General features: G+C 42.1%; 1 protein-coding gene across 5 annotated transcripts in view; it reads left to right on the top strand.

The window, feature by feature from the left end:
• Positions 1-12,906, top strand: part of brsk2a (BR serine/threonine kinase 2a) — a 463,611-nt gene that overhangs the window by 318,345 nt on the left and 132,360 nt on the right. For all 5 annotated transcript variants that reach the window (XM_071326834.1, XM_071326833.1, XM_071326836.1 and 2 more), the window contains exons 3-4: positions 8,032-8,117; positions 10,831-10,971. In XM_071326834.1, the coding sequence (XP_071182935.1) occupies positions 8,032-8,117; positions 10,831-10,971 (227 nt within the window). The remainder of the gene's footprint in view (positions 1-8,031; positions 8,118-10,830; positions 10,972-12,906) is intronic.

A 12,906-nucleotide genomic window follows, 5' to 3' on the forward strand; every position in this document is an offset into this window, starting at 1 on the left:
AACGGCCACTGGCCACAAACAGCATGGATTTTTTTGGGGTGCATTACAGCCACACAAAGGGGTTGCCACTGTGAAATTCTAGGCTTTATCAAGTGCTTGTCAAATTGTGAATATATTTTTTATTTAACTAGGCTAGTCAATTCTTATTTTCAATGGCGGCCTAGGAAGAGTTGGGTTAATTGCCTTGTTCAGGGGCAGAACGACAGATTTTTACCTTGTCAGCTCAGGGATTCAATCTTGCAACCTTGCAATTACTAGTCCAACACTCTAACCACTAGACTACATGCCGCCCAATGAGTGACTGACGTAAAAAGAAACCAGAGCTCCTGCTGTTCAAGCAAATCATCATTAGAGTCGCATAATGCAGCCTTAAAATGTATAAAAAAATCTAAACATATAGCCCAACGTTTGCAGGACAACTAAAGTTACATTAACAACTCTAAGTTAAGCATACAACCGCTCAACACAAAATAGCGGCATGTGGCACTCCCTGAAATTGTTCGGAAAAATATCCTTTCTATTTTATTCAGCTTTTTTCAATTGTATTCTTCATACTTTAAAATAATGCCACGGAATTCTAAACAAATCTTGTCTGCTAAATGAACTAGTGTAGCCCACAGCCATTTGGCATTGGCAGATCAGGACCTGACACAAGTTCAACTCAGAGAATGCTGTTCTGTTCTTCTGAAATAGACAACATTTTATTCATATCATGCTTCTTTAGACCTGTCTATAATAAATCATGGATTTATTGTGAAGGTGTAGGCGATATTACATTGATTTATTATACTTGGGCCTCCCGGGTGGCGCAGTGGTCTAGAGCACTGCATCGCAGTGCTAGCTGCGCCACCAGAGTCTCTGGGTTCGCCACCAGAGTCTCTGGGTTCGCGCCCAGGCTCTGTCGCAGCCGGCCGCGACCGGGAGGTCCGTGGGGCGACGCACAATTGGCATAGCGTCGTCCAGGTTAGGGAGGGTTTGGCCGGTAGGGATATCCTTGTCTCATCGCAATCCAGCGACTCCTGTGGCGGGCCGGGCGCAGTGCGCGCTAACCGAGGGGGGCGGGTGCACTGTGTTTCCTCCGACACATTGGTGCGGCTGGCTTCCGGGTTGGAGGCGCGCTGTGTTAAGAAGCAGTGCGGCTTGGTTGGGTTGTGCTTCGGAGGACGCATGGCTTTCGACCTTCGTCTCTCCCGAGCCCGTACGGGAGTTGTAGCGATGAGACAAGATAGTAATTACTAGCGATTGGATACCACGAAAAATTGGGGAGAAAAGGGGATACAATTTATAAAAAATAAATTTAAAAAAATTAAAATTAAAATAAAAAATTATTTATTATACTTTTTAAAATGTAAATGTTCCAAAGGTCTACATCATGTGTGGAAGCCACAGCCCTAGTTCTGTTTAGTATGACATGTAGCCACAGTGGACTACGCTCTTAAAACTTCTTATGGCTAGGTTTCCCGTCAGCAGGACACCTGTAGACAATTTCCGGTGAAATTTGAGGGCGCACAATTCAAATAAATAATCATACAAATTATGGATATTAAACATTTAGGTACATACAAGTGTCTTATATCGGTTAAAAGCTTCTAACTGCATTGTCCGATTTATAATAGTGAAAGCATGCCATGCGATTGTTTGAGGACGGCGCCCCACATCAAAATATTTTATATTGTAGCAATTAAATATTAACTTACTTTTTGATAATCTTCCTCTGATTTGCAATCCAAAGGGTCCCAGCTACAACATGCATGGCCGTTTTGTTAGATAAAATCCTTCTTTATATCCCAAAAAGTCAGTTTAGTTGGTGCCATCGATTTGAGTAATCCACTCGTTCAACATGCAGAGAAAGGAATAAAAAAACTACCGCTAAACTTTGTTAAAACAAGTCAAAATACATTTCTATTTAATCCGCAGATACCCTGAAATGTAATTAAACTATAATATTTCATACGGAAAGAAGTAGGTTCAATAGAAAAGCAAAATAAGCAGGTGCACGTCCTCTTCGTTGCTCGCGCACAGACTGATTTCCAACTCTGACTCCCAGTACCAAAACTCAAAATTCTTCCCTGTTTGGGAAGAAACAAGCCTGAAACCTTGACCAAAGACTGTTGACATCTAGTGGAAGCCATAGGAATTGCAATCGGGGTGCTGGAATTGCATATAGCTTTCCATTGTAACAGCATGGGGCTCTCAAAATAAAGAAGAAATCCGGTTGGTTTTTCTTTGGATTTTCTCCTACCATATCAATTGTGTTATAGTCTCATACATTATTTTAACGTTTCTACGAACTTTCTACAAAGTGTTTTCTATCCAATGGTACCAATTATATGCATATCCTGGCTTCTGGGCCTGAGTAACAGGCAGTTTACTTTGGGCACGTCAGTCAGACAGGAAGTGGAGAAAAATAGACCCTAGCCTGAAGAAGTTTTAACCTTTTCAGATGTACCAACCAACAAATGGGTGTTATCATTCTACAGTGGTCCCTGCAGCATACGCTCAAACCTGTGTGATTAGAACGCTTATTTAGATCGTCCAGTTTCGATTGACTCAACAGTCAGCATTTGAGGTAGCCACGTTGTTTTTTCACAGAAACATTTTGCACAAACACAGTCCTTACAAAGTTATATTTTTTGGGATGCAATGTTCAGACATTCACAGAAGTACGTAATCATCCAAACCAGAAAATGTAGGCAACATTATTTTAAACATTTTTTATTAACAACAAATCAATACAGGAAGTACATGTGGGAACACAAGTATATAAGTCCTAGCGCTAACTGAGGAATGATTGACATAACACAAGTTGTCATATTTAGATAACTCAGAAACCACAATATGAATTAGCTAATAACAAATTCTATTTATAATTCATTACATCACGGGTGAGCTCACCATTCATTTAAATAATTTAGTAAAACACTTACTAGAAAACGAAAGTAAAGGTAGTTTGTGCCACTGCCATGTTTCTTTTTTTCACGTTAACCGAAGATAATAAGAGGAGACAAGATGAGTTTGGTCTGTTTGCAGTGTGTATGTTGAAGGGGGTGTGTCGTATACGATCATTCACATCCCTTCATTCACTTCCTGAAGTTTACTTGAAAGATTAGTGAAACATTCCCTTCACCTCATTATAACATCTTTGGTCTGACAGACGTTTACGTGACACCCAGAATTCATTTTATAATGTCAACAAACATGGCGCCACACATAGCTGGAAAATAGATTAACATTAGCTCATTATAATCACTACAACCTTCAAAAAAGTATTTTACACACATCATACGTGTCCATTACAATCTATGCAATAATCAGAATGCATTATTTGTAACCAATACTTGAAAACGTGGATAAAGATGTAAATATATTATGCTACATACATACATACATACATACATACATACATACATACATACATACATACATACATACATACATACATACATACATACATACATACTGTATAATACAGTAGACACGACAACACGATATACAGAAAATAAGACAATTCCTTTGATAGGAATTGACATCCTTTGATGTCCAAAGTTAGTATATTGTAAGGAAAACAACAAGGAAGGCAATGCAAGCACCAGCTAGAAAATGTGCCAGATCCTTCAAGACTGCGCAAATGTCTGCATACTTGATCTGCGGGAAACACTGGGCTTTCCTTTTTGTAGTCTTATAATGTTTATGATGACTTGCCTAAATTAATGAATAATTATTACTTTTTTATGGTGTATATTTTCTATGGATTTATTAAAATATCTGCACACATCTACAATGTAAACTTTCCCCTCCAAATGCACAGCATTATACTGGCACCACAGTGGCAAGCTTAATATTGTATGTTTTCTTTACAGAGAGATGCTGTAATATGTTTTACAGTACTATTTTACTTACTGTAAAGACATATTATGGCATCCTTGCTGTACATTTACAGGGATGCTGTAATGTTTTGCAGTAAGGAAAATAGTACTGTAGAGCAAAATTACAGTATTAAGCTGCCAACTCTGGTGCCAGGGTAATGCTGTATATTTACAGTGAAATTCTACCTGAAATCTAAATGTAAGAGAAACAATACATTTGTACATAAAATATATTTATTAAAATTGGTAACAACATTAAAAAACGAATTAACAACAGAATTGACAATAGAAGTAACAAGAAGATACAGTACCAGTCAAAAGTTTGGACACACCTACTCATTCAAGGGTTTTTCTTAATTTTTTACTATTTTCAAAATTGTAGAATAATAGTGAAGACATCAACACTATGAAATAACACATATGTAGTAAACAGAAAGTGTTAAACAAATCAAAATGTTTGTTATATTTGAGATTCTTCAAAGTAGCCACCCTTTGCCTTGATAACAGCTTTGCACACTCTTGGCATTCTGTCAACCAGCTTCATGAGTTAGTCAACTGGAATGCATTTCAATTAACAGGTGTGCCTTGTTAAAAGTTAATTTGTGGAATTTCTTTCCTTCTTAATGCGTTTGAGCCAATCAGTTGTGTTGTGACAAGGTAGATTTGGTATACAGAAGATAGCCCTATTTCAAATCAAATCAAATTGTATTAGTCACATGTGCCAAATACAACAGTGAAATGCTTACTTACGAGCCCTTAACCGACAGTGCAGTTTCAAAAAATACGGATAAGAATAAGAGATAAAAGTAACAAGAGAAAAAGAACATTATATACAGGTGTGCCGGTAAAGAGTCAATGTGAGGGGGCACCGGTTAGTTGAGGTAGTATGTACATGTAGGTAGAGTTAATTAAAGTGACTATGTATAGATGACAACAGAGAGTGGCAGTGGTGTGGAGGGGGGGGGGGGGGGGGGCAATGCAAATAGTCTGGGTAGTCATTTGACTAGATGTTCAGGAGTCTTATGGCTTGGGGGTAGAAGCTGTTTAGAAACCTCTTGGACCTAGACTTGGCACTCCGGTACCACTTGACGTGTGGTAGCAGGGAGAACAGTCTATGACTAGGGTGGCTGGAGTCTTTGACAATGTTTAGGGCCTTTCTCTGACACCGCCTGGTATAGAGGTCCTGGATGGCAAGAAGCTTGGCCCCAGTTATGTACTGGGCTGTTCGCACTAGCCTCTGTAGTGCCTTGCGATCGGAAGCCGAGCAGTTGCCATACCAGGCAGTGATGCAACCAGTCAGGACGCTCTCGATGGTGCAGCTGTAGAACCTTTTGAGGATCTGAGGACCCATGCCAAATATTTTCAGTCTCCTGAGGGGGAATAGGTTTTATTGTGCCCGCTTCACGACTGTCATGTTGTGCTTGGACCATGTTAGTTTGTTGTTGATGTCGACACCAAGGAACTTGAAGCTCTCATCCTGCTCCACTGCAGCCCCGTCGATGGAATGGGGGCGTGCTCGGTCCTCTTTTTCCTGTAGTCCACAATCATCTCCTTTGTCTTGATCGCGTTGAGGGAGAGGTTGTTGTCCTGGCACCACAGGGCCAGGTGTCTGACATCCTCCATATAGGCTGTCTCGTTGTTGTCAGTTATCAGGCCTATCACCGTTGAGTCATTGGCAAATGTAATGATGGTGTTGGAGTAGTGCCGTGGCCGTGCAGTCATGAGTGAACAGGGAGTACAGGAGGGGGCTGAGCACGCACCCCTGAGGGGCCACTGTGTTGAGGATCAGCATGGCAGAAGTGTTGTTACTTACCACCTGGGGGCGGCCCCTCAGGAAGTCCAGGATCCAGTTGCAGAGGGAGGTGTTAAGTCCCAGGGTCCTTAGCTTATTGATGAGCTTTGAGGGCACTATGGTGTTGAACGCTGAGCTGTAGGCAATGAATAGCATTCTCACATAGGTGTTCCTTTTGTCCAGGTGGGAAAGTGCAGCGTGGAGTGCAAAAGAGACTGCATCAGCTGTGGATCTGTTTTGGCGGAATGCACATTGGTGTGGGTCTAGGGTTTCTGGGATGATGGTATTGATGTGAGCCCTGACCAGCCTTTCAAAGCACTTCATGGCTACATACGTGAGTGCTATGGGTCGGTAGTCATTTAGGCCGGTTACCTTAGTGTTCTTGGGCACAGGCACAATGGTGGGTTGCTTAAAACATGTTGGTATTACAGACTCAGACAGGGAGAGGTTGAAAATGTCATTGAAGACACTCGCTAGTTAGTCAGTGCATGCTCGGAGTACACGTCCTGGTAATCCATCTGGCCCTGCGGCCTTGTGAATGTTGACCTGTCTAAAGGCCTTACTCACATCGGCTGCGGAGAGCGTGATCACACAGTCATCCGGTACAGCTGGTGCTCTCATTCCTGTTTCAGTGTTTTTTGCCTCGAAGCAAGCGTAGAAGTAGTTTAGCTCGTCCGGTAGGCTCGTGTCACTGGGCAGCTCTTGTGCTTCCCTTTGTAGTCTATAATGGATTGCAGGCCCTGCCACATCCGACGAGCATCAGAGACGGTGTAGTACAACTCGATCTTAGTCCTGTATTGATGCTTTGTCTGTTTTATGGTTCGTCGGAGGGCATAGTGGGATTTCTTATAAGACTCCGAGTTAGAGTTCCGCTCCTTGAAAGTTGCAGCTCTAGCCTTTAGCTCAGTGAGGATGCTGCCTGTAATCTATGGCTTCTGGTTGGGGAATGTACGTACGGTCACTGTGGGGACGACGTCATCGATGTACTTATTGATGAAGCCAATGACAGATGTGGTGTACTCCTCAATGCCATTAGAGGAATCTAGGAACATATTCCAGTCTGTGCTAGCAAAACCGTCCTGTAGCTTAGCATCTGCTTCATCTGAAAACTTTTTTATTGATCTAGTCACTGGTGCTTCCTGCTTAAATGTTTGCTTATAAGCAGGAATCATGAGGATGGAATTATGGTCAGATTTGCCAAATGGAGGGCGAGGGAGAGCTTTGCACGCATCTCTGTGTGTGTATAGGTGGTCCCGAGTTCTTTTCCCTCTGGTTGCACATTTAACATTCTGATAGAAATTTGGTAAAACTGATTTAAGTTTCCCTGCATTAATGTCCCCGGCAACTAGGTGCGCTGCTTCTGGGTGAGCATTTTCTTGTTTGCTAATGGCAGAATACAGCTCAATCAATGCTATGTTAGTGCCAGCCTCTGACTGTGGTGGTATGTAAACAGCTACAATGAATATAGGTAATGTGGTCTGCAGCTTATCATGAGAAACCCTACCTCAGGCGAGCAATAGCTCGAGACTTCCTTAGATATCGTGCACCAGCTGTTGTTTACAAAAATATATAGACCGCCACCCCTTGTCTTACCAGACGCCGCTGTTCTATCCTGCCGGTACATCGTATTACCAGCCAGCTGTATGTAGTTCAACGTTGGCTAGCAATTAATATACTTATAGACAAGGCAAGGTACCTACCTAGCAGCTGCTGAAAATATTCTTCCACCTCACAGCTGCTTAAAGAAGACATTTACTAAAATAGTCCTCAGCTTCATGTGTCTCACCCGACAGCATAAGGTTGGCGCCTGAAATTGATCATTTGAATCTACAGTAAGCATAAGCTATTACTGTAAAGAAATACAGTATTTTAGAGTATTTTTTATTAGAGGCTTTCAAATGACAGTTTGAATATTTTTCAGCATGTTACCCATAATGCAGTGCAATCTACAGCATGAATGCTGTAAAACACATTTATGGTGTTATACTGTGCATCCTACAGTGTTTTACTGTTGACATTACAGAAAGGTCTTACAGTGTAGGTCTACTAAGCTACCACTCGTCCCCGGCATGCATGCGCACGGGAGGTAGAGAAGGCTTATGCAGGCAAGAATGTGCTGAAAACGAGCATGTTTGTAAGGGGGTCATATAAAAAATGTTTTTTACAGGCAAAATACCATCAATCCTACAGTATGTGGAAGCAGTACTACAGTGTTGTTTTGAATTATGTACAGAGAGCGCATTTTAGAGCAGATGGTCTTAACAAACTGCAGCATACCCCTGAAGCCTGTGTGCTCAGTTGTCAGTCCCCTGTGTAGATTTGAGGAGGATAAACTAGTTTTTCTTGTGTCCGTGTTTTGTTTTTCTCTTACAGGTTGAGCGGGAAATAGCGATTCTGAAGCTCATAGAACACCCTCACGTTTTAAAGCTGCACGACGTCTACGAAAATAAGAAATACTTGTGAGTATCGTTATCGCCTCTATGAATTCATAATCAAATTGTTTATGTTCCTACACGGGGGAGGGTATTAGCATCTGAAGTCTACTTAGCGTCCAATTCGTAACTGTATTGGTGTTGTAATATTGAAGATAGCAGAAATGATACACCACTTCACATGATACAATGATACACCTCTTCATCCTTAAGAGTCAGGGGCTACTTCCTGTTTCACCAGCCATTGTGTCGGTCCCAGTCATCTGTAATAATAGTGGATATTATGACAGCAAATGATATTAACTGTATGTCTCCCCCAACACGTGACAGTCAACAACATCAAACCCTCTGAGCTTGACAGCCAAACAGCCAATTAGGGCTAACCCGTTCTGTTAGGCTCCGCCCTCAGAGATCAAAGCGAACCTTCTGATTGGTTACCGGCAACACTGAATGTGATAGAAGGGTGAAGGCACATTAGTGTGAAGCTAGTCGTTTATACATGCTCGTTTGAGAGTTTGCTAATAGGGCCAGAAACCCTCTATTATGTAAACACTACGACAGGCTTATCAGAGTCTGCCTCACAAATGGCACCCTATTCCCTATACAGTGCATTACTTTTGACCAGAACTCTACGAGCCCTGGTGAAAATAAGTGGTCTTAATAAAGAAAAGAGTGCCATTTGCGACACAGTCAATGACGGCACTGCATTAGCGAACATTAACCACGGAGAGTGACACCCTAATCAGTCTGGTCCAGCAACACACACACATACACTATATACCCATGCGTCCAAACATGTGCATGCACAGACCAAACACTAACACGTACACACACACCACACACACACATGATCTAATATTAGCTATGGTGAGTGGCAGGTCCATCAGTCTGGTGCTGTAGCTGTATTCTCCAGAGGACTCATATAAGTCCGAAATGGCACCCTATTCGCTATACTTTTGACCAGGACCAATAGGACTCAGTTGTGCACAATGTAGGGAATAGGGTGCTATTTCGGACACAGGCATTGCTTACTCCACCAGATTGAATACGTCCTCAATGGGGCTTAAAGGCCAAATAGGACTACACAGAGTATTTATACACCATATTCTACATGGTAATGTAATATAATTTCTCATATTTTGATATAGGCATACAGGGCCGCGAAAAAGTATTTGCACCCTTTGTGATTTTCTATATTTTTGCATATTTTTGATACTGAATGTTATCAGATCTTCAACCTAATACCTAATACCTAATCTGAGTTAACAAATAATATAAATATTACTTTCAAATTAGTGGAATCTGATATTTCAGACATCCCCATTGCTGACAGGTGTATAAAATCGAGCACACAGCCATGCAATCTCCATAGACAAACACTGGCAGTAGAATGGCCTTACTGAGGAGCTCAATGACTTTCAACATGGCTCCATTATAGGATGTCACCTTTCCAACAGGTAGGTTTGTCAAATTTCTGCCCTGCTAGAGCTGCCCTAGTCAACTGTAAGTGCTGTTGTTGTGAAGTGGAAACGACTAGAAGAAACAATAGCTCAGCAGGCTTGGGGGTAGAAGCTGTTTAGAAGCCTCTTGGACCTAGACTTGGCACTACAGTACCACTTGCCGTGCAGTAGCAGAGAGAGCAGTCTATGACTAGGCTGGAGACGGGAGACTTTACAATGTTTAGAGCCTTCCTCTGACACCGCCTGGTATAGAGGTCCTGGATGGCAGGAAGCTTGGCCCCAGTGATGTACTGGGCCGTACCGATTACCCTCTGTAGTGCCTTGCGGTCGGAGGCTGAGCATACCAGGCGGTGATGCAACCAGTCAGGACGCTCTCGATGGTGCAGCTGTAGAACCTTTTGAGGATCTGAGGACCCATGCCAAATGTTTTTAGTCTCCTGAGGGGGAATATATTTTGTCGTGCCCTCTTCACAAATGTCTTGGTGTGCTTGGACCATGTTAGTTTGTTGGTGATGTGGACACCAAGGAACTTGAAGCTCTCAACCTGCTCCACTACAGCCCCGTACAGACGTGAGTGCTAAGGGTCGGTAGTCATTTAGGCAGGGTACCTTAGTGTTCTTTGGCACAGGGACTATGGTGGTCTGCTTGAAACATGTTGGTATTACCGACACAGACAGGGAGAGGTTGAAAATGTCAGTGAAGACAGTTGCTAGTTAGTCAGCGCTTGCTCGGAGTACACGTCTTGGTAATCCTTCTGGCACTGCGGCCTTGTGAATGTTGACCTGTTTAAAGATCTTACTCACATCGACTGCGAAGAGCGTGATCACACAGTCGTCTGGAACAGCTGATGCTCTCATGCATGTTTCAGTGTTACTTGCCTTGAAACGAATATAGAAGTAATATAGCTCGTCTGGTAGGCTAGTGTCACTGGGCAGCTCTTGGCTGTGCTTCCCTTTGTAGTCTGTAATGGTTTGCAAGCCCTGCCACATCACAGATGCCTGATGAAGATCTAAGGGTCGAAACGTTGTAAATAAATATCTTCTGGGAGCATGAGCAGCACTGTGTGGCGTTTTCCTTTCTGTTTTCTTTGAATAGTGTCCCAGAGGAAAACATTGATCCTTTGGATGTCTCTCAAGTGTGATGTTTAAAAAAAGCCCCCCTTCTTAATTCTCTCTCTCTTCTTAATTTCTTACTTTCTTTCCTTCTTTCTTCCCTCTTACTTTTTCAGTCTCACTTATTTCATTCACCTTTCTAATTGCTCTGTCCCCCCCACCTCCCAGGTATCTGGTGTTGGAGCACGTCTCAGGGGGAGAGCTCTTTGACTACCTGGTAAAGAAGGGACGGTTAACACCCAAGGAGGCCAGGAAGTTCTTCAGACAGATAATCTCTGCGCTGGACTTCTGCCATATTCACTCCATATGGTAAGCACGTTCTATATTCATTATATCCTTAAGACTTACTGAGAACCCTTTTGGTTCCAGGTAGAACCCTTTTGGGTTCCATTTAGGATCCTTTCCACAGAATCTCTACATGGAACCCAAAATGGTTGTATGTGGAACTATAAAAGGTTTTCCCTGGAACCAAAAATGGTTATCCTTTGGGGACAGCAGAAAACCATTTTCGAACCCTTTTTTCTAAGAGTGTATAGAATCAATATTTGAGTTGATTTTTCATCATTGGAGACACATGATGTCGCAAAGGTCAAATGGAATGTCATAGGAATAAGCAGTCCTTAGTCCAATGGGTTTGTTTGGTTGCTATTTATGCTAGGGTTTGACCAGTCCTTTTCTTTTAATATCATGTACAAATTTCTTCTTCAGTAGAAATGTACCCTAGAGGATCCTATTCCTCAAAGGTTAAAGTGCTTTGGATATCATTACACGTGTAAGGTGATAAAAACTGAAAGCAGATCTAGCAAACTCAGTGGAGATGGATGGGATCTCCAGAGTTAGCCATCCCTGTGATCAGGTCTGGCGACTCGTATGTCTGTTATTTAACAATGAAGTAAGGTATGCACTCTTAGAAAAAATGGTTCCAAAGGGTTCTTTGAGGAGGAATAGTGTTCTACCAAGAACTGTTTTGATCTAAAGATTCCTTTTTGGAAGACAATGGTTCTTTGTAAGGCAAAGGGTTCTACCTAGAACCTTTAACATCCTAAGAACCATTTTTGGAGGAAATGGTTCTTGAATTATTCTTTGGAAGGCAAGAGGGATTCTTTAGATGGCAAGACGGGTTCTACATAGAACCATTTATCATATTTCCCAGGATGCTCTATTGCAGGGTGATTGTCTGTGTAATATATGTGTTTTTGTATGTACATTGATTGGTTGATAAATTTTATGCTACACAGTGATACTCTATATAACATACATTTTTCCAATCTGTTAGTAGTTACTGAGATGGTTGTTCCAGTTGAAATGATTGATGTAGTCTCACTATTCAATTCCCCTACCTTGGCATTCATTGTGAATCCGGGTTGCGGGGGATTTATTGGATATCCCAATTCTGTCTGGATGCCAATAGGAATTACACATCACTTTGCAAGCCAGCATAATGTGAGTTGCAGGCTTGATGTGGCCTGTAAACCAGGAGTTTTCCAACACCACTGTGTTAGGGTATAACTAGGCCCTCAAAGAAAGGCTTTATGATGTATGTAATGTATTGTCATAAAGAAAACAACTTTAAAAGCTAATAAAGCGGGTGGAACCGTACATAGAGGGTATTCAGACCTCTTGACTTCTTCCACATTTTGTTACATTACAACCTTATTCTAAAATGTATTCAATTGTTTTTTCCCTCATCATCCTACACAAAACACCCCACAATGACAATGCAAAACAGTTATTTTTGCAAATGTATTAAACATAAAAAACGGAAATATCACATTTACATAAGTATTCAGACACTTAATACTTTGTTGAATCACCTTTGGCGGCAATTACAGCCTTGAGTCTTCTTGAGTATTACGTTACTTTAACAACTTTTATTTGGGGAGTTTCTCCCATTCTTCTCTGCAGATCCTCTCAATCTCTGTCAGGTTGGATGGGGAGTGTTCAATCAGGTTCAAATCCGGACTCTGACTGGGCCACTCAAGGACATTCAGAGACTTGTCCCGAAACCACTCTTGCGTTCTCTTGGCTGTGTGCTTAGGGTTGTTGTCCTGTTGGAAGGTGAACCTTCGCCCCAGTCTGAGGTCCTGAGCGCTCTGGAGCAGGTTTTCATCAAGGATCCCTCTGTATCAAGGATCCCTCCGTTCATCTTTGCCTCGATCCTTACTAGTCTCCCAGTCTCTGCCGCTGAAAGACATCCCCACAGCATTATGCTGCCATCACCATGCTTCACCTTAGGGATGGTGC

The sequence above is a fragment of the Salvelinus alpinus genome, chromosome 9 (genome assembly GCF_045679555.1).
Source record: "Salvelinus alpinus chromosome 9, SLU_Salpinus.1, whole genome shotgun sequence".
NCBI lineage: Eukaryota > Metazoa > Chordata > Actinopteri > Salmoniformes > Salmonidae > Salvelinus > Salvelinus alpinus.